At 34.5% G+C, this 23,113-nt stretch overlaps 1 protein-coding gene and 1 pseudogene across 4 annotated transcripts in view; one reads left to right on the top strand and one right to left on the bottom strand.

Moving 5' to 3' along the window:
• Positions 1-23,113, bottom strand: part of SNTG1 (syntrophin gamma 1) — a 906,932-nt gene that overhangs the window by 33,618 nt on the left and 850,201 nt on the right. For all 4 annotated transcript variants that reach the window (XM_008000591.3, XM_073018076.1, XM_073018075.1 and 1 more), the window contains one exon: positions 10,862-10,972. In XM_008000591.3, the coding sequence (XP_007998782.3) occupies positions 10,862-10,972 (111 nt within the window). The remainder of the gene's footprint in view (positions 1-10,861; positions 10,973-23,113) is intronic.
• On the top strand, positions 190-704 carry LOC140712307 (cytochrome c-like; annotated as a pseudogene).

The following is a 23,113-nucleotide window of genomic DNA, read 5'->3' as shown; positions in this document are numbered from 1 at the left end:
CTGTCATCCAAATTGGAAGGACAGACAGTCATATTCCAAGAATCACAGATTGTTGGAACAGAAATCACTGAGTAAAAACCTCTGCAGAAACCGGTGCTGAAGTGGAGAAACCTGAATTATTATTGATGACTTGCTGGAGGCTCAGTATGGACAAGGCTGAGACATAAGAACTCTAGGGGAACACAGTCATCAGTGTCTCCACACTTTTGTAATTTTTACCTCCAGGACCTTGACCAGATTCTCATATTGGATTTTGGAGAAAAGTCCCCTATGCTGCTGGTAGGGGGAAGGGAAAACATTTAAAAATAGCTAAGGCAATAGAGTGTGATGTCTGGCTTCAGAAAGGAAACCTTCATTATGCCAGAGACTAAAAAGAGAATTAAATATGGGTGATGTTGAGAAAGGCAAGAAGATTTTTGTTCAGAAGTGTGTCCCTTGCCGCACCACGGAAAAAGGAGGCAAGCACAAGACTGGGCCTAATCTCCATGGTATCTTTGGGCAGAAGATGGGTCAGGCTGTTGGATTCTCTTATACAAATGCCAATAAGAACAAAGGCATCCCTTGGGGAGAGGCCACACTAATGAAGTATTTGGAGAAATTCCAAGAAGTACATCCCTGGAACAAAAGTGATCTTTGCCGGCATTAAGAAGAAGGTAGAAAGGGCAGACTTGATAGCTTATCTCAAAAATGCTACTAATGAGTAATAGTTGGCCACTGCCCTATTAATTCAAAACAGAAATTTCCCATGAGTTTTTTATATCTACCGTACTTTAAGAGATCTCATACACCAGAATTCAGATCATGAATGACCGACAGGATATTTTGTGGGGCAGTCCTGATTTAAAACTAAGACTGGCTTGTGGTTAAATGAATATGTTCAGTTTTTGAATTTTAGTAGTTATTTCAATTCAGTAAATTCTATTGCTGTTCACTCCTTCTAAATATATGCTAGACTTCATTAGTAATGTTCAACTTTTCACAAAGACTGTGAGTGCCATCTTAGATCTTACTGGAGATTGGTTTTATATTTAGATTTATATAACTGGTTATGTGAATATATTTAAATATGGGGGAAATTCCTTCACTGTCTCTGAACCAAGCAAGATTCACTTGTGTTTTGTATCCATTTGCCTCTTAAAGGCAAGGATTAAAGATAAATAAGGTAGCAATGTCTACTTCATATTTTTGGCCTTAAGTACGCCCATCTAATTAGAATTCCTTGTATTTTAAATGGTTCCTTTTACTTATTTAAAAGCATTTTAGTGTGGATTATGTGTAATATCAAAGATTATTTAACACTCCTCACATTTCATTGATCTGTAAGGTCACATGCTTTAAAAATAGTAGCAAGTTAAACTTCACTCTTGAATTCTTTACAATCTAAGTCAATCTGAGTTGTAATTTAGGATTGTCTTTAAACAGCATTCAGGAACATAAAACTGTAGAACTGCTGTGTATTTGTGATTCGAATGGTGCTTAAAGTAGAGGAGATACACACAAATTTTAAAACTATGTGTGATAATAAGACAAGATAATTAAAAAGAAAACCATAGATTATGAAACAAACAAAAGCTAAGGCACTCTGTTCTTCTTAGCAAGGTCTGCCCTCAGGAGAAACCAGCCTAACCTGCTGGTATTTTATGAGAGGCTAACTCACCTTGGAGAAGGGAAATACCCCACTTCAACCTCCTCCAACCATCCTGTCTCACCTAAGTGAAGGTGGCTGAGCAGCACATCTGAAGCCACAGTTCAGAGGCACAGGCCAGCTACAAGACTGAGACCTACTCACAAGCTGTAGAACATGCCCTTCCCCCATCTTAACACAACATTACTGAAGGTATGTTTGTAACAGTACGTTTTACTCAGTACACTATGCCTGACTATTAAGAAAACATTGCATTGTTTCTGTTTATGTGATGGATTACATTTATTGATTTGTGTATGTTGAACCAGTCTTGCATCCCAGGGATGAAACCATCTTGATCATGGCAGATAAGCTTTTGAATGTGCTGCTGATTCAGTTTGCCAGTATTTTATTGAGGATTTTCCCATCAATGTTCATCAGGGATATTGGCCTGAAATTTTCTTTTTTGTTGTGTCTCTGCCAGGTTTTCATATCATGATGATGCTTGACTCATAAAATGAGTTAGGGAGGATTCCCTCTTTTTCTATTGTTTGGAATAGTTTCAGAGGGAATGGTACCAGCTCCCCTTTGTACCTCTGGTAGCATTCGGCTGTGAATCCATCTGATCCTGTACATTTTTTGGTTGGTAGGCTATTAATAGCTGCCACAATTTCAGAACTTGTTACTGATCTATTCGGGATTCGACTTCTTCCTGGTTTAGACTTGGGAGGGTGTATGTGTCCAGGAATTTATCCATCTCTTCTAGATTCTCTAGTTTATTTGTGTTGAGGTGTTTATAGTATTCTCTGATGGTAGTTTGCATTTCTGTGGGATCAGTGGTAATATCACCTTTATCATTTTTTATTGTGTCTATTTGATTCTTCCCTTTATTTCTTTATTAGTCTGGCTAGAGGTCTATCCATTTTGTTGATCATGATATTGCAATAGATGCAGAAAAGGCCTTTGACAAAATTCAACACTCTTTCATGCTAAAAAACTCTCAATAAACTAGGTAGTGATGGAACATATCTCAAAATAATAAGCGCTATTTATGACAAGTCCACAACCAATATCATACTGAATGGGCAAAAAACAAAAAGCATTCCCTTTAAAACCCAGCACAAGACAAGGATGCCCTCTCTCACCACTCCTATTCAATATAGTATTGGAAGTTCTGACCAGGCAATCAGGCAAGAGAAAGAAATAAATGGTATTCAAATAGGAAGATAATAAGTCAAATTATCTCTGTTTGCAGATGACATGATTGTATATTTAGAAAACCCCATTGTCTCAGCCCCAAATCTCCTTAAGCTGAGAAGCAATTCAGCAAAGTCTCAGGATAAAAATCAATGTACAAATATCACAAGGATTCTTATAAGAAATAATAGACAGAGAGCCAAATCATGAGTGAACTCCCATTCACAATTGCTTCAAAGTGAATAAAATACCTAGGAATACAACTTACAAGGGATGTGAAGGACTACTTCAAGGATAACTACAAATCACTGCTCGAGGAAATCAGAGAGGACACAAACACATGGAAAAACATTCCATGCTGATGGATAGGAAAAATAAATATCATGAAAATGACCATAATGCCCCAAGTAATTTATAGATTCAATGCTATCCCCGTCCAGCTACCATTGACTTTCTTCACAGAATTGGAAAAAAAAAAAAAAAAAAAAAAACCTACTTTAAAACTTCATATTGAACCAAAAAAATCCCCACATAGTGAGGATAATCCTAAGGAAAAATAACAAAGCTGGAGGCATCATGCTACCTTACTTCAAACTATACTACAAGGCTACAGTAACCAAACCAGCATGGTACTAGTACCAAAACAGATATATAGACCAATGGAACAGAACAGAGGCCTCAGAAATAACAGCACACATCTACAACCATCTGATCTTTCACAAACCTGATAACAGTAAGCAATGGGGAAAGGATTCCCTATTTAATAAATAGTGTTGACAAAACTGGCTAGCCATACGCAGAACACTGAAACTGGACCCCTTCTTTACACCTTATACAAAAAATAACTCAAGATGGGTTAAAGATTTAAATAAAGACCTAAAACTATAAAAACCCTAGAAGAAAACTTAGGAAATACCATTCAGGACATAGGAATGAGCAAAGACTTCATTACCAAAATACAAAAAGCAATGACAACAAAAGCTAAAATTGACAAGTGGGATCTTAGTAAACTGAAGAGCTTCTGCACAGCAAAAAAGCCTATCATCAGAGTGAACAGGCCACCTACAGAATGGTAGAAAAATTTTGCAATCTATCCATCTGGCAAGGGACTAATATCCAGAATCTACAAAAACACTTAAACAAGTTTACAATAAAAAAACAAACAACTCCATCAAAAAGTTGAAGTATATGAACAGACACTTCCCAAAAGAAGACATTTATGCAGCCAACAGACAAATGAAAAAATGCTCATCATCACTGCTCATTAGAGAAATGCAAATCAAAACCACAATGAGATACCATCTCACGCTAGTTACAATGGCAATCACTAAAAAGTCAGGAAACAACACATCCTGGAGAGAATGCGGAGAACGCTTTTACACTGTTGGTGGGAGTGTAAATTAGTTCAACCATTGTGGAAGACAGTGTGGCGATTCCTAAATGATCTAGAAACAGAAATACATTTCACCCAGCTATCCCATTACTGAGTATATACCCAAAGGGTTATAAATCATTCTACTATAAAGACACATGCACACGTATGTTTATTGTGGCACTGTTCACAATAGCAAAGACTTGGAACTAACCCAAATGTCCATCAATGATAGACAGGATAAAGAAAATGTGGCACATATACACCATGGAATACTATGCAGCCATAAAAAAGGATGAGTTCATGTCCTCATGTACATGGATGAAGCTGGAAACCATCATTCTCAGCAAAGTAACACAAGAACAGAAAATCAAACACCACATGTTCTCACTCATAAGTAGGAGCTGAACAATGAGAACGCATGGACACAGGGAGGGGGCATCACACACCAGGGCCTGTCAAGAGGTTGGGGGGGAGCAGGGGAGGGATAGTATTAGAAGGAATACCTAATTTAGATGACAGGTTGATGGATGCAGGAAACCACCATGGCACGTGTATACCTATGTAACAAACCTTCATGTTCTGCACATGTATCCCAGATCTTAAATTATAATAAAAACAATTTAAAAAAGAAAACATTGAAAACCACAATACAAGGAAAAAAGACATCACAGTTTACAGAGATAGGGCATGCATCACAACCAGGTGCAGATATGGCAGGAACATAGGATTTATTAGAACAGGCATTTGAAATAACTATGATTAATATGCCTCAAGCTTTAATAGATAAAATAGACCACATGCAAGAACAAATAAGCAATGTATGCAGAGAATGCAAATTCCAATAAAAAAGAAACGAATGAAATAATATTTATCTAACACATAACAGTTTATTCAAAATAATAACAATGTATTAGATTCTATAGTGTTATGTATAAGCAAAATGAGTAACAGCAATAATAGAAGGAAGGAGAGGCAGGAATTAGGAGGATTTTGTTGTTATAAAATACACAACCTGTGAATCAATGTAGTGTTATTTTGAAGGCAGACTTGGTTTAGTTGTAAACATATTTTACAAGGTGTAGCACTTCCATTAATAAAGTAAAAATATATATTACTGTTGTGCTAATAAGGAGAGAGAATGGAATTATGTTAAATGTTAAAACTACAAAATCTGTGAAACATGGAAGACTAAAATAAGAACAAAGAACAAGGGCAATAAATTCAGAAGGATAAGAAATATTGTAGATATTCATCCAACTGTATCAAAAACTATTTTTAACATCAGTGGTCTTAAATGTGCTTATTAAAAGCACATTATGGATGAAGAAATAAGACCAAATGATATGTTATCTGCAAGAAATCCTCTTTCAATGTTAAAGGCATACACGGATTAAAAGTGAATGAATGGAGAAAGATGTACCATACTAACACTAACCTAAAGAAAGCAGTAGTAGTTTTTATTGATTCCAGATGGAGCAGACTTCAACAAGGAAAGGTTTAGGGAAAAGGAGAGACATTAGACAATGGTAAATAAATTATCCAAAAAGACATAACGATCCTTAGCATGTTTACACCTCATAAAAGAACATATAAATATGTAAGGCAATACTGAAAGAACTTCAAGGAGAAATGGAAGAATCCACTATTATAGTTTATTTGCAAGGCTTTCTCAAAATTTGAAATTCAATTAATGTATTACATCAAAACAACAGGCTAAAGAAGAAAAATCACATGACATATCAATAGATCCAGAAAACTCATCCAACACTCATGCATGATAAAAACTCTCAGTGAACTAGGAATAGATGGGGAACATCCTCAACTTGATAACAATTACCTACCAAACCAACAGCTGATATCATGCTTAAGGGTGGGAAATCCAAAGATTTTCTACTAATATTGTAAAAAAGGGAAAGATATCCTCAGTCACATGTCAGGTAAGTTAATATAAAACTAACAAATAAACAAAAAATCTATAAGAAGACAACTATCAGACTCTGATAAATCAAAGAAGAGCTAAATAAATGGAATATATTTCATGTTCATGGACAGGAAGACTCAATATTGTCTGGATGTCAGTTATTCCAAACTGGAACTACAGATTAAATAAAATTCCAATCAAAATTCCAGCAAGTAATTTTGGATACTGATAAATTGATTCTAAAACATATAGAGAGAGGCAAAAGACCCAGAATACCCAACACAATATTGAAAAACAGGATGGAAGTTGAAGGATTAATACTATCAAACTTGAAGACATACTCTAAGCTACAGTCATAAAGACAGCGTGATTTTGGGGAAAGGACAGACATATAGATCAATGGAACAGAATAGAAAGCCTAGAAATAGACCCACATAAATATAGTCAACTAATTTTTGACTAAGGAGCAAAAAAATACAATGGAGCAAATATAGCCTTTTCAACAAATGATGCTGGAAAAATTGGACATCCACATGCAATGCAAAAAACAGAAAGAACTTAGACAGAAATCGTACACCCTTCACAAAAATTAATTCCAAATGGAACACAGCTCCAATTGTAAAACACAGTAATATAAAAACTTCCAGATGATAACACAGTACAAAGTCCAGATGACCTTCGCTTTGTCCATGACTTTTTAGATTCTATGCCAAAGGCATGATCCACAAAAGAAACGATTGATAAACTGGACCTTATTAAAATTAAAACTTTCTGCTCTATGAAAGACATTCTCAAGAGAATGAAAAGACAAACTGCAGAGTGGACAAAAATATTTGCAGACAACATATCAGGTAAAAGATGCTAATGAAAATATGCAAAGAACTGTTAAAACTCAATGATATCAAAACGAAACTTCCAATTAAAAATGGGCCAGAAACCTTAACAGACATCTTACCAAAAATATATATACAGATGAAAATAAGCATATGAAGATATGCCCCCCATTGTATATCATCAGGTAAATACAAATTAAAACAATAATAAGATACCACTACATGCGTATTAGAATGGTCCAAATCCAGAACATGGACAACAACAGATACTGGTGAGATTGTGGAGCAAAAGCAACTTTCATGCACAGATGATGGAGATGGAAAGTTCTACAATTACTTTGGAAGACAGTTTAGCAGTTTTAAAAAAACTAAACACTCTTTTGCCGTATGATCTGGAAATAACACTCTATGATATTACCCAAAGAAGTTGAAAACTTATGTTCACTCAAAACCTGAATATGGATGTTTAGAACAGTTTTGTTTATAATTTATGAAACATGGAAGCAACAAAGATGTCTGTCTGCAAGTGAATGGATCAATGAACTGTTATACAGTCAGAAAATTGAATATTGTTCCGTATTAAAAAGAAATCAGTTATTAAGTCATGAAAAGATATGGAGGAAACTTAAAGTCATATCACTAAGTAAAATAAGTCAATGTGAAAAGGGTAACTATTGTATGATACAACTATATGACATTTTGAAAAAAGCAAAACTATGGAGACAAGTTTGAAAAATGAGTGGTTTCTTGGGGTTGGGGGAAGGTAGGAGTGAATACGAAGAGCACTAAAGATGTTTAGGGTAGTGAAATGACTATGATACTATAATGGCAGATACCTGCCACTATACATATCAAAGCCCATAACATACGCAACACCAAGAGTGAACTCTAATGTAAACCATGGATTCTGGGTGATAATGATGTGTCACGGTAAGTTTATCAGCTATAACTAATGTGCCACTCTAGGGGGGGGATGTTGACTACAGAGGGGGCTGTGCTTGTGTAGGGACAGGTGGTATACAGGAAATCTTTGTATCCTATACGCAACTTTGCTGTGAACTTAAAACTGCTCTGAAAAACTAAAGTCTATTTTAAAAAGGAAAGGAAAAAAATCAATTTGTCAAATCGAAAGACTTAAAGGAAATAAAAACATTGAACAGATGAAAATAGAAACACAAGATGTCAGAATTTTGGGGATGCAGCAAATGCAGTGTTAACAAGGAAATTATAGAACTAAATCCTATATTAGAAAGGACATTTCAAATCAGAAATCTAAAATATTATCTCAAACAATTTAAAAATAAGAGCAATATAAAAGTCAAAGCAACTAAAAAATAGGCAAATATTAAAAGAGCAGAATTCATTGAATGGATTACAGACCACAATATAAAAATCAGTAAAAATTACTGTGGTTCTTTGAAAAGCCTCTAGCAGAGTTAACAGAAAAATAGAGAGAAGGCACCAAAAAAAAAAAAAAAAATATATAACAATATTGTCAGAACATGGGCAAGAAACAGGAAGAGAAATCTCCTTAACAAAGAGGATATAACATATATGGCTAGCTAATAGGCATATAAAAAGTTGTTCATCACTATCAGACTTGAGGGAAATGTAAATGAAGACTATGATGAGCAGAACCAAAATTTTAAGTGAAAATACCCCAACCTAGCAGGGATGTAGAGAAATGGGATCTTTTATAATTACTGGTAGGATATAAAATGTTATTTATATGTTATCTATATTCTGTAGCCACTATAGAATATAATTTGGAATTTTATTTAAAACTAAACAAACATTTTCTATTCTATGATGCAATTTGCACTTCTGGGCATTTATCCCAGAGAAATAAAAGCTTACATCCACACAAGAACATCCACACTAGAATTGCTTTGCTCCTGTGATGGTATGTTAGCTTACTGCTCACAAGTCGTGGTTATAGAGGTTATACAATAGTTAGCAAATGCCCTGCTTTCAGTTCTTACACAATTTTATGTCAGCAGAGGTAATGTTCAGGTGATATGCACAAGTACGGCTAAACAATTATGTAGGTCTGGCCAACATTCTGATTGGCTGGCATTATTTGTTGTTTAAATAGTCGTCATATTTTACTGGATATTTTCAGTAGTACCCATGGAGATATTATTTTCTTTTATTTTATAAAGAGAGATGCTGACTTTAAAGAATTTCAACAACTCACCAAATGTCATAATCTCATTATTTTTAAGACTACTTTTTTCTCTATTCTATAATTACTTCCTATCAATTTGAGAATTTCACTCAACCAAATATCTTTTCTTACACTACCTCTTAATGAATTACATATGAGAGAAAACTTTAAAATACAAAAATTACAAGAATGAATAATACTTATCAGCTGACAGGTAATTTCTAGTAAACTTGTCAGTATAATTAATTGCATGTATAATACATGCTACACTAAATTAACATCTAAATACCATAGTTAGTAGCCATTAAATTACATTTATCACTCTTGTTCCTTTGCAAAGGGTTTGTTGACTCATTAAAAAGTGTTGGGGTAAGTAACTGAATACTATACCGCTGTCAGCAGCTGGTGGTTGAGGTTCCCCATCAGAATAAATGCCAGAATAATACAGAACTGACGATATTAACATCTTTCACCAGTATTAAAATTTGGCTGGGCTTTGAAAGATTAAGAAATATACAAAGAGCTAAAGGTAAAACATTTTTGACAAGAGTAATGCATTCTTTGATATTATCGGAATAAATGGTTGGCACAAAGTAAATGATTGATCAGTGGTAGCTGAGGTGGGAGAAGAGGAGTAGTAGCGAGAAGTGGAGAAAGGGCCGGTGCAGAGATGGGTCTATATTCAGGGAAGAGGTTGTATTAGAATTCTAAGTTAAAAATTTATGGGGCATGTAAAGTAAAGGGAGTGGAAGAAGTTATCAAAGCATTTGTCTAAACTGATGGGAGACAAAGTGAGGCGACCCCCTGGAAACATCAGTGCATGCAGTGGCAAGGGAGCTCGCTGTAGAAACGATACAGTTCCCACATTACATAACCTGTGAGCTAGGAAGAGGCAGAAAAGACGAGTCCAAAGACAAGTAAGAGACAAGAATGGGACATCTCCAGAGATACTCAGACAAAAAGTTAAGGAAAACAGTTACGAGAAAAGCAGAAGATATATAAGGCTACAATGAGTCACCTTGTTAAAAGAAGGAGAGCAGTGTTACAGGAGACTTTGCCTATAATATCATCAAGGGACATTCCTGGGAAGGTTCTGAATGTCAGGCTAAGGCTCCTTATCCCTGAATTTAAGAAGTAAAGGGGTATAATAGAAATATGGTAATTTTAATTCATAGTTGAAAAATTATATTGAGCTTTCATGTTCATAGATATAATTTTTTCACTTTGTATTTGTTATTTATCCTTTTCCCCATACTGAGATAATGCATTTATAATTCATTCTAATGCAAACATTGTTATTGTCAATTTTATATTAAGGTAATAAAAAAGGCAGATTTATGAATGTATAAAAAATATATATAAACAAAATGTAAATATACAAATTTATGTAAATATGAAGTCAGATTTTTACAAAGTATTTTTAATTATTATTTAGAATGAAACCACCAAAGGACTGCTTTAGTTCCCAGGATGTTATTTTAGTTTGACACAAATGCAGTTCATAAGGAATTAAAACTAAGAAATGCAATTAGTTCTGTGTAATTTATTTTAAGCGCTGCCTTTAAGTGAAAATTTGCCAATAAAATCTTAAAGTAAGTTTATTCTTCTGGACATGAGGGATATTTCAAGATGAGCAGAGAATGTGTGTTTTTGCTCTTGTGATTCCCCAAAGGTTTCCCCTCTTTGTTCCTTAATGACATTAATGTGGTTTAGAGGGGTTATATGATGAATTTCTTGGGTTTACCTTTGCTTCAATCTGTTTAGTATCTGGATTCTGAAACAAAAATTTGATTTTGCTCTTGCCATCATCTGAAGAACCTTTAAGCTGAGAAAACTTATACCTCCAAAGGATAGCCTAAAGGGAAAAAAAGAAACAATGTAAGTCAATGGAATTAATATCTGCTTTCAAATCAAGAAACTGTTCTTTTCTAAATGGTAAAAGTTAATCATACAAAGTTAATACTATGTCCCAATATTTTAAAATGAAATTTAAAAATGTTAACATTTGTGATTCAATATTATCATTTAATTTTTAGAAAATTTTTTCCATGAAATAATTATTGCGAAAATACATAAAAATAAATTGCTTTTAGTATCTTGTCTTACATGCACGGTCAATAAGAACTGTATGTTTCATGGAGTCCTTTTCAATAGAAGTGACAAGGTGATTTTGAATTGATCATTCTGGAGCTTTATCTTGAAGTTTAACTAATAACCTTAGCTTTATTAAGATGACATATTAGATGAATAAACACTTGTGACAAAAGTTGACACGGTACTTTCATGAGATTCAGAATAAGCATTTTATAGAGCCACCCGCATCAGTCTATAGTATCTTGGAAAGTAGAGAGGCCTCTTTCAGAAACATATTCTAAAATGTAATTCCCTGAAGCAGAAAGTAACAGAAATCTGTTGCCTTTCCAAATAACAAAAAAGGATATATACAAGATTAAATTGGCAATAAGTGGGAATTGTCTATAACAATTTTTTGTCTATCCTATATCATAAATCATACTTCCTGGGAGTAGGTGCAGCACTTCGCTCTTTGGTATGTCCTGAAAGTAAAACCATGCATATCCAAAGTAAAATACCAAAGATATAAATCATTAAAGAAAATTGTGTGTGTGTTCAAACATGATCACATGCCATGTAGGTTTTTTTTTTTACCTTATCTTAGCATACGTTCACCTCATTAAATATATGATAGAAAATACTTTTACAAATTATTGTTTCAAATATTTTTAAAATGATTTCTTGTGGTTTCTAAATAGATCAACAAAACATAGCTGATATAGTCAAATATTTTCTGAGTGCAGTCCTATGTAAGCTATTGTCTCTGATGAAATAGTAAAGAAACAACAGAGTATATATCTCACATCTTTTTCAGAATAAAATCTGATAGATAAAAGCATATATGGGCATACCTCGGGGTATATACAGGCATACTTCAGGACTTTTGTGGATTTTGTTCTGGACCACCATGAAACAGCAAGTATTGAAATAAAGCGAGTCACAGAAATTGTTTGGTTTCCCAATGCACATACGAATTATGTTTGTTACAATCCTGTAGTCCATTAAGTGCACAATGACATTAAGCCTAAAAAACAATGGATATACCTTAATTAAAATATACTTTATTACTAAAAAATGCTAGGAGCCATTCGAGTCTTCAGTAAGCCATAGTCCTTTTGTTGGTGGAGGGGGTTGCCTTGATGCTGATGGCTGCTGACTCATCAGGATGGTGATTTGTGGTGGCTGGGGTGGCTGTGACAATTTCTCAGAATAAGACAGCAATGAAGTCTGTTGCATCGATTCTCTTTCATGAAATATTTCTCTGTAGTCCGCAATATAGTCTAATAGCATTTTACCCACACAATTTCTGAATTGGAGTTAATTCACTCAAATTCTGCTGCTGTTTTTCGACTAAATTAATGTAATATTCTAAATACTTTGTTGTCATTTCAACAATATTCACAGCATTTTCACAAAGGGTAGATTCCATCTGAAGAAACTACTTTCTTTGCTCCTGCATAAGAAGAAACTCCTCACTTACTAAAGTTTTATCATGAGGTAGCAATAATTCAGTCACATCTTCAAGGCTCCACTTACAATTTTAGTTTTCTTGTTATTTCCACTGCATTTGCATTTCCTTCTTTCACTGAAGTCCTGAACCTCTCCAAGTCTCCTATGAGGGTTAGAATTGATTTAACTTATTCCAAATTCCTATTAACGTTGATATTTTGATGTCCTCCCATGAATCATAGATATTATAATGGCATCTAAAATTGTGAATCCTTTCTGGAAAGTTTTTAATTGACTGCCAAGATCCATCAGAGGAGTCACTTTATCTATGGTATCTATAGACTTACAAAGTGCCTTTCTTAAATGATAAAACTTGAAAGTTGAAAATACTCCTTGATTCATGGACTGCAGAATGGATATTGTGTTCGCAGACAGGAAGACATTAGCCTCCTTACACACCTCCATCAGAGTTCTTGGATGATTTGGTATATTTTTAGTGAGCCGTATTATTTTGAAAGGAATTGTTTCCTTGAGGCAGTGGGTGTCAATAGTGGGCTTAACATATTCAGTAAACCATGCTGTAAACATGTAAAAAAATATTGTCTTACACAGCTTGGGCAACGTGATGAAACCCTGTCTACAAAAAGGACAAAAAGTTAGCTGGGCTTGGTGGCATGTGCCTGTAGGTCCAGCTACCTGGGAGACTGAGATGGGAGAATTTAATGTTCCATTTAGAGCACAGGTAGAGTAAATTTAGCATAATTCTTAAGGGTCATAGGATGTTTACAATGGTAAATGAGAATTAGCTACACGTCAATCACCAGCTGCAATGGTCCCAACAAGAGGGGCAGCCTGTCCTGTGAAGTTTTGAAGCCAGACATTGACTTCTCCTCTCTAGTTATGAAAGTTTTAGATGGCATCTTCCTCCAATATAAGGCTGTTTTATCTACACTAAAAATCTGTTGTTTAGTGTAGCCACCTTTATCAATGATCTTAGCTAGATCTTCTGGATAACTTGCTGTAGCCTCTCCATCAGCACTTGCTGCTTCACGTTGTACTTTTATGGTATAAAGATGGCTTCTCTCTCCTTAAACCTCATGAACCAACTTAGGCCAGCTTCAACCTTTTCTTCTTCAGTTTCTTCATCTTTATCAGCTTTCATAGATCTGAAAAGAAAGCCTTCCCCTAGATTAGGCTTCAGCTGAAGGGAATATTGTGGCTGGTTTGACCTATCCACACTATGAAAACTTTCTCCATATCAGCAAGAAGGCTGTTTCACTTTCTTATTATGTATGTGTTCCCTGGAGTAGCACTACTACATTTCTTCAAGAACTTTTCCTTTGCATTCACAACTTGCTTAACTGTTTGTCACAGGAGGCCCAGCTTTTAGTTTATCTCTGTTTTCAACACGCCTTTCTCACCAAGCGTAATCATTTCTAGATTTTGATTTAAAGTGAGAGGCATGTGAGTCTTTCACTTGAATGCTTAGAAAGCCATTGCAGGATTATTAATTAGCTTGATTTTCAAATTATTGTGTCTGTGGGAATAGGGAGGCACAAGTACAGGGAGAGAGGTGGGGAGCAGCTGGTCAGTGGAGCAGTCAGAACACACTTTTTTTGATTAAAATTGTTCATCATCTTATATGGGCACAGTTCATGGTGCTCCAAAATAATTACAATAATAACACGAAATATTACTAATCACAGGTCACCATAACAAATATAATTGAAAAAAGCTTTGAAATTTTGTAAGCATTACCAAAATGTGACACAGAGATACAAAGTCAGCACACGCTGTTGGAAAAACAGTCAATAGAGTGGCTCAATGCAGGGTTGCCAGAAACCTGCAATTTGTGAAAGACATAGTATACATGAAGGATGATAAAGCAAAGTATGATAAAATGAGGTATGCCTGTAAATTCCCACTTATGTCAATACATTCACACTGTCATATGAAGAGAAAGTTATAGTTAAACATATCATGAATATGAATTTTAATATATCACCAGTGATCCTTAAAACCCAGATTTCTTAAGGTCCTAGCCTCTTTAAGCAGAGTTTCTAATGAGAAAGTACTACCCCCTCACCCAGTAAAACATAAAGTAATTCCTCGTAAAATGCCTGTTCTCTAAGATTATCTCACAGTGGCACTGAGAAAATGAGATTGGTAAAGGTTCCAATAAATACATTTAAGGGTAAATGAAAAGGAGTGAGAACATGTTTATCTCCAGCCAACAATTCCACAGTAAATAGTCATATGCATAACTTTTCCTAGTGGTAATATTTTCAGCTTAGATATTACAAGTTTATAATTAGGAGACATTACCCATGGTCTCTATTTGGACATTTGTATTCTAATGGTGACAGGTAATAATGCCAGACAAAAAAATTGCAACTTTCATCTTCAACTCAATAAAGTGTGTGTGTGTGTGTGTGTGTGTGTGTGTGTTTTATCTTGGTACATGGGGAATAAATGTACCTTACATTAAAAAAAATTGTCTTACACAGCTTGGGCAACGTGATGAAACCCTGTCTACAAAAAAGACAAAAAGTTAGCTGGGCTTGGTGGCATGTGCCTGTAGGTCCAGCTACCTGGGAGACTGAGATGGGAGAATCACCTGAACCCAGTGGTTGACACTACAATGAGATGTGATCATGTCACTGCACTATAGAGTGAGCCCTGTCAGAAAGAGAGAAAGAGAAAAAGAGGAAGGAAGGAAGGAAGGAAGGAAGGAAGGAAGGAAGGAAGGAAGGAAGGAAGGAAGGAAGGAAGGAAAGGAAGGAAGGAAGGAAGGAAAGAAGGGAGGGAGGGAGGGAGGGAAGGGTGAAAATTTTGTGTTTGAACAATTATAATATTGTCATTTTTCTTCTACAAATTAATACTAAAACAAGATCAAAATGTAAGAATTAAAGTGACAACAGAAGTAAAAGGAAAATTCAACATGGAGATTATATAAAATAATAGAATGTTACCTTAATTGTATAACTAATACATAAGATAAGCATGATAAGGTAGAATCCTAGTCCCGTTTACTTTATATGTGTCCTTAAATATTAATTTTTATATGCCAATTTTTTAAAGTAAATCACTCATGCACACAAAACACTTGTAGTATTTATGCTAGATTTTTGAGGTACCCTTAGTTTGACAAATGTGGAGGAATATGAGTACCATGCTCAAGGAAAAGTTTAAGTCCATGATCTGAACAATTCTACTAGTTTAGTGCATCATTTCAGAAAGATGCAACAAGGAATTACTACAACATAACCTTTCATGACTGAAGTCAATATTTTCTGCTATCCTCTGTCAGGAGACACTTTTTCAATTTATGTGGGCCTACACTGCATTATAATACTTTCCCAGATTTGTGGCCCCAAGAATTCCTGAGGGGGGCATTAATCTGAAGCTAATAGTTTCATAAGGAAATTCATTGTTTACTAGATCAAAATTCCTTCCAGAAGTCTACAAGGATTTTTGACTATGCCCCATCATCCAATATCACAGTAGCATGTTTAGATAGCATACAGTCTGCAGAAGGGCAAAAGCACTAAAAAAAAAATACACTTGCATTTGTTGTTTGACTACATAATGACATTGAACCCATCCTACAAGTCTAAAGACGTTTTGCAGGGAAATATTATATATTAGATATACATATACTTTATGTTATTTACAATATCTATATGTAAATATAGATATTATACATATATATGACTTAAAAATATTAAGACAATCAGAAAGTTCATATCCACCCCACACCCAGTTTGCCCAATTATTGATATCAGTGTGGTGTCTTGTCACAGTTAATGAACTAATATCAGAAGATTGTTAAGTAGGGTCATCATTTATTTAGATTTCTTTAGTTTTATCCTAATGTCTTTTTCCATTATGGTGCCATGTTACATTTATTCAGTGTGACTTCTTAGGCTCCACTTGGCTGTGACAGGTTCTCAGTTCCTTATCAGACTGTACTTAACAACTTTGAGGAGTCCTGTCAGGTATTTTGTAGACTAGCCCCTATTGTAATGTTTTCAATGTTTTTCTCATGAATAGATGGGCTGAAGATTTTCTTTAAACCAAAAAGGACTCACAGTTTTTTGTCAGTGATGCCAGTGGATATCCCTGAGAGGTTTTCGTTTAAGGCAGGCATGTGATTTGAGTGTGATGTGTTGTGTGTTCGCTCAACTGGGGTAGGTGGTCTTAACACAATTTGATAGATTATTTCAACATAGACCTATGTGAAGAAAAGCGGACTTTTAAAGTACTGAAACTCCGTATCTTGATTACTTTATTGCTAAAACATTTGTATAAGAACAGTCAAAATTAAGTAAAATGTATTCATGTATTTTTACATTGCCTATAATTCCTTCTTTTCTAATTTCAAATTATTATTTAACATTAACAATTATAAAAATAAAAAGAACATTTGCATTTTCTTTTGATGGGGTAAAATATAAATAATATAAAATTTAGCATCATAATGATTTTTACATGTATGATTCAAGAACGAAAAATACATTCACAATGTTGTGCTATCATTACCACTAGCCATTTCCAGAATATTTTTATCATCCTAAACAGGAACTGCGTACTCATTAATCATATGTCTTCACTTATCTTTCCCCACTACCCCAGGTACCCTTTATTCTACTTCCTGTCTCTATGAATTTGCCTATTCTAGGTGTTTCATTTAAGGGGAATCATAAAACATCTCTGCTTTTGATTTCACTTAACATAAGGTTTTCAAGGCCCACCATGGCTAAATAATATTCCATTATCTGAAAATCCCAATTGTGTTTATCCATTCATTTATTGATGGACATTTGAGTGGCATTCACGATTTGTCAACTGTGAGTCATACTGCTATGAACATTGCTGTACAGGTATCTGTTTAAGTCCCTGCTTTCAATCCTTTGGTGTATATACTGAGAAGCTGCATTATTGAATCATATGGTAACCTATGTTCAACTTTTTGTGGAATCCCCAAATGTTTTTCAGAGACTCCATCATTTTATAATTACACCAGTAATGTGGAAGAAAGGGTTACTAGTTCTCCACATCCTCATCAACAACTTTGCTTGTTTTCTTTCTGATTTTTGCCATCCCAATGAATGTAAAGTGGTAACTCCTGTGATTCTGACTTACATTTCACTAATGGCTAGTGATGTTGGTCATCTTTTTGTGTGCTTGTTGGCTATTTGTATATATTGTTTGTTGCAATATCTACTCCTGTTCCATTTTGAATTGGGTTGCTTGTTTTGTTGTTACTCAGTTGTATAAGCATTTTTTATATTTTGGATATTAACCATTATCACATATATGATTTGCAAATACATTTTTCCATTCTGTGGATGGCCTTTGCACTCTGTTGTAGTACCATTTGATGTACAAAAGTCATTCACTTTAATGTTGTCCAATTTATCTATCTTTTATTTTGTTGCTTGAGCTTTCACTGTCATAACAAATAAATTATTGCCAAATTTAAAGTAATGAAGCTTTTCCCCATGCTTTCTTCTACAATTTTTATCATTTTAACTCTTTACAGTTAAGTCTTTGACTCATTTTGAGATAATTTTTGCATATGGTGTAAGGCAAAGATTTAACTTTATCCTTTTGCAGGTGAATGTTTTGTTTTACTAACAAACACCATTAGTTGAAAAGACTGCTCTTTCCTCATTGGATGGTCTTGGCACCCTTGTTGAAAATCATTTTACCATATATGTGAGGTTCATTCTGTGATCCCTATTCCATTCCAAGTTTTTATGTCAGTCTCTGTGACAGGACAACATTATTTTAATTACTATAGCTTTGTAATAAGTTTTGTAATCAGAAGTCAAAATAACTTTGTTATTTTTCAAGATTGTTTTGGATATTCAGGGATCCTTAAAATTTTATATTAAAGATGGACTTTTTCTATTTCTTCGAAAAACATCAGTGACATTTTGATGAGGACTGCATTGTATCATATTGTCATCTTAATAATAATATGTCTTTCAATTCATAAACACAGGATATTGTTTCATTTATATACACTTAATTTCTTTCATCAATGTTCTGTACATTTTAGTATACAAGACTTTCATCTACTTGGTTAAGTATATTTCCAATTATTTTATTCTATTATTATAAATGAAATTGTCTTCTCAAATGTTTTTCCACATTATTCATTGTTAGTGTATAGATACACAATTCTTTTTTTGTGTGTGCTGATTTTGTATACTGTGACTTTGCTACTATTATGTATTAGCTAAAATAGGTTTTGTGTGGTTATTTAGTTTGGATATTTGTCCTGACACAAATCTCCTCTTGAAATCTAATCCCAGTATTTGGAAGGGGCCTTATAGGAGGTGTGTGGATCATGGGGACAGATCTCTGAATGATCTGCACTCATGAATGGCTTGGGCCATCCCCTTGGCAATAAGTGAGCTCTCACACTAGGTTCACGGGATATCTGATCATTTAAAAATGTGTTGCCGTTGCTTTTGGTGTTTTAGACATGAAGTCTTTGCCCATGCCTATGTCCTGAATGGTATTACCTAGGTTTTCTTCTAGAGTTTTTATGGTATTAGGTCTAACATTTAAGTCTCTAATCCATCTTAAATTAATTTTCATATAAGGAGTAAGGAAAGGATCCAGTTTCAGCTTTCTACTTATGACTAGCCAATTTTCCCAGCACCATTTATTAAATAGGGAATCCTTTCCCCATTTCTTGTTTCTCTCAGGTCTGTCAAAGATCAGATGGCTGTAGATGTGTGCTATTATTTCTGAGGACGCTGTTCTGTTCCATTGGTCTATATCTCTGTTTTGGTACCAGTACCATGCTGTTTTGGTTACTGTAGCCTTGTAGTATAGTTTGAAGTCAGGTAGCGTGATACCTCCAGCTTTGTTCTTTTGACTTAGGATTTTCTTGGCAATGCGTGCTCTTTTTTGGTTCCGTATGAACTTTAAAGCAGTTTTTTCCAACCGGATTAAGAAAATGTGGCCCATATACACCATGGAATACTATGCAGTCATAAAAAAGGATGAGTTTTTGTCCTTTGTAGGGACATGGATGCAGCTGGAAACCATCATTCTCAGCAAACTATCACAAGAACAGAAAACCAAACACCGCATGTTCTCACTCATAGATGGGAACTGAACAATGAGATCACTTGGACTCGGGAAGGGGAACATCATACACCAGGGCCTATCATGGGGAGGGGGAAGGGGGGAGGGATTGCATTGGGAGTTATACCTGATGTAAATGCGAGTTTATGGGTGCTGACGAGTTGATGGGTGCAGCACGCCAACATGGCACAAGTATCCATATGTAACAAACCTGCACGTTATGCACATGTACCCTAGAACTTAAAGTATAATAATAAAAAATAAATAAATAAATAAATAAATAAGCCAAAAGAAAAAAGTAAGAGAAAAGCACACACACATGCACACACACACAGTTTGTCACCTCCTCTCTCTGCTCTCTGCTCCTACTTTCACCATGTGACATGCTTGCTCCCACTTCATCTTCCACCATGACTAAAAACTCCCTGAGAGTTCCCCAGAAACCATCAGATGCCAGTACCGTGCTTCCTGTATAGCCTGAAGAACAGTAAGCCAATTAAACTTCTTTCCTTTATGAATTACCCAGTCTCAGGTATTTCTTTATACCAATCCAAGAATGGCCTTATACATCTGGTGTGTGTCTGTGTGTGTGTGTGTGTGTGTGTGTGTGTGGTTGTCTACATGAGAGATCATGTCATCTGTGAACAGAGATAATTTTACTCCTTATTTTCAATTTTTTGGCTTTTGTTTTCTTGCCTAATACCTCTGGCTAAAACTGTCAATAATACTGTGTCAAACAGAAGAAGTCAAATCAAGTATTCTTGTTCCTGATTTTAGGAGAAAACCTTCAGTCTTTCATCATTGGAAATAATGTTGTCTGTGGATCTTTTTGTCATATTTCAAATTTCCTTCTCTTCCTAGTTTATTAAGTTTTTTGTTAAAGGTTGATGCATTTTGACAAATGTATTTTTCTATATTAATTGAGAAGATTATTGTGTTTTCATTTAACCTTAATTCTATTAAGGTGTTATATTACATTGATTGATTTACATATATTGAAACTTCCTTGAATTTCATTAATAAATACTACTTGACCATGATGTATAATCCTTTTAATATGTTGCTGAATTCTGTTTGTTAGTATTTTGTTGGGAATTTTTTTTCGTTAATATTCATTAGGAATATTACGCTACTGTTTTCTTTTCTTGCAGTATCTTCTGGCTTTGGTGTCAAGGTAATGTTGGCCTCACAGAATGACTTACAAAGCATTCCCACCTCTTCAATTTTTTTTTGTAAGAATTTGAGAATAACTTTGGTTTTTTTAATGGTTGGTAAAATTCACCAATAAAGCTATGTGGTCCAGGACTCTTCTCTGTTGAGAGATTTATGATTGTGGATTCAATCCCCTAAATAACTATAGATTCATTCACATTTCGCAGTGTGTATATTTCCAGGAGTTTATCCATTTCTTCTAGGTTATCAAATTTCTGAAATGCAATAGCTCACAAAATTATCTCTTAATGCATTTATTTTTACAGTGTTATCAAAATGTCTCTTCTCTTTTTTTCTGATTTTAGTAATTTGGGTCTTCTTGTTGAGACAGTTAGGCTAAAGACTTACAAATTTTGTTGATCTTTTCAAGGAACCAAGCTTTAATTTTGTTGATTTTTTCTTCATTACTCTTCTAGTATCTATTTTATTTTTTCCAATAATAATCTTTATTGTTTCACCTTTCTAGCTAGCTTTCAGTCTACTCTTCTTTTTCTACTTCCTTAAGATGTAATGTTGGGTCACTGATTTGTGATGTGTCTTATTTTTAGATGAGTTTTTGTTTTCATCCTCTTTTTTAATATGTATACTTATACTCCTGTAAGTTTTCCTTTTAGTACACTTTCACTTTGTCTCATATATTTTGATATGTTTGTGTTTCACTTTCAGTTTCCTCTAAATATTTTCTAATTTGTTTTATGATTTCTTCTTTATCCAGTTGACAGGACTGTGTTGATTTCCATATCTTTCTGGATTATCCAGTGTTTCTACTGGTATTGATTTTTAGTTTCATTCCATTGTGAGCAGAAAATATATTTTGTATTATTTCAATCATTTAAGATCTATCATGACATATTTTATGTCTTAACACATGGTATAATCTGAAGAATGTCCCATGTGCCCTTCAGAAAATTGTGTATTCAACTGTGGTTGGGTGGAGTGTCATCTATATGTCTGTTAGATCCAGTTAGTTAATAGTGTGTGTATGATTTTTTAAATTAATAATAGATTTTATTTTTAGAGCAGTTTCATGTTCACAGAAATAATACACAAAAGATACAAAGTGGCACATTTGTGACAATCTATGAACCTACGTTGACATCATTACCCTTCAAAGTCCTAAGTTTACATTTGGGTTCACTTTTGGTATTATAAATACTATTGATTTTAACAAACATATAATAACATTTATCTATCATTACAGTATCTTGCAGAGTAGTTTCATTGTCCTGGAAATCCTCTTTGCACAAACCTACTCATCCCTCTGTTTCCCACAATCACTGGTAATCACTTGTCTTTTTTCATCTTCATAGTTTTGCCTTTTCCAGAATCTCATATAGTTGGAATCATACAGTATATAATCCTTTCCAATTGACTTCTTTCACTTAGTAATGTGCATTTGTTTCCATCATGCCATTTCACGGCTTTTTTTTTTTTTTTTTTTGGTGCTCAAAAATATTCCATTTTCTAGATATACCATAGTTGAGTTATCCATTCACATACTAAAGAATGTTGGTTGTTTTCATGTTTGGGCAATTATGAATACAATTGCTCTAAATATCCGTGTGCAGACTTTTGTGAGGACATAGCTTTTTAGCTACTTTGAGTAAATACCATGCAATAAGATTTGTGTGGTAACAGAATGTTTTGTTATGTGAGAAACTGTTCAACTATCTTTTTCTTACATTTAACTTTTATTTTAAGTTCAGGAGTACTCAGCCAGGTGCAGTGGCTCATGTCTGTAAAAAAAAATTCCAACACTTGGAAAGTGAATGCGGGAGGATCACCTGAGGTCAGGACTTTAAGACCAGCCTGGCCAACATGGCAAAACCCCATCTCTACTAAAAATACAAAAAGTAGCCAGGCCTGGTGGTGCACACCTGTAATGCCAGCTACTTGGGAGGCTGAGGCCCAAGAATTGCTTGAACCCAGGAGGTGAGTGTTACAATGAGCTGAGATTTCACCACTGTACTCCAGCTTAGGTGACAGAGTAAGACTGCCTCAGGAAAAAAAAAAAAAAAAAGTTCATATGAAGGTTTGTTATATGGGTAGACTTATATCATGGAGGAGTTTTGTACAGATTATTTTGTCACCCAGGTATTAAGCCTAGTACCCAATAGTTATTTTTCCTGCTCTTCTCCCTCCTCCCAACCTCCAT

Source organism: Chlorocebus sabaeus, chromosome 8, assembly GCF_047675955.1.
Source record: "Chlorocebus sabaeus isolate Y175 chromosome 8, mChlSab1.0.hap1, whole genome shotgun sequence".
NCBI classification, from domain to species: Eukaryota; Metazoa; Chordata; class Mammalia; order Primates; family Cercopithecidae; genus Chlorocebus; species Chlorocebus sabaeus.
The sequence above is the reverse complement of the archived record's forward strand: the minus strand, read 5'-3'. Positions and strand labels throughout refer to the sequence as shown.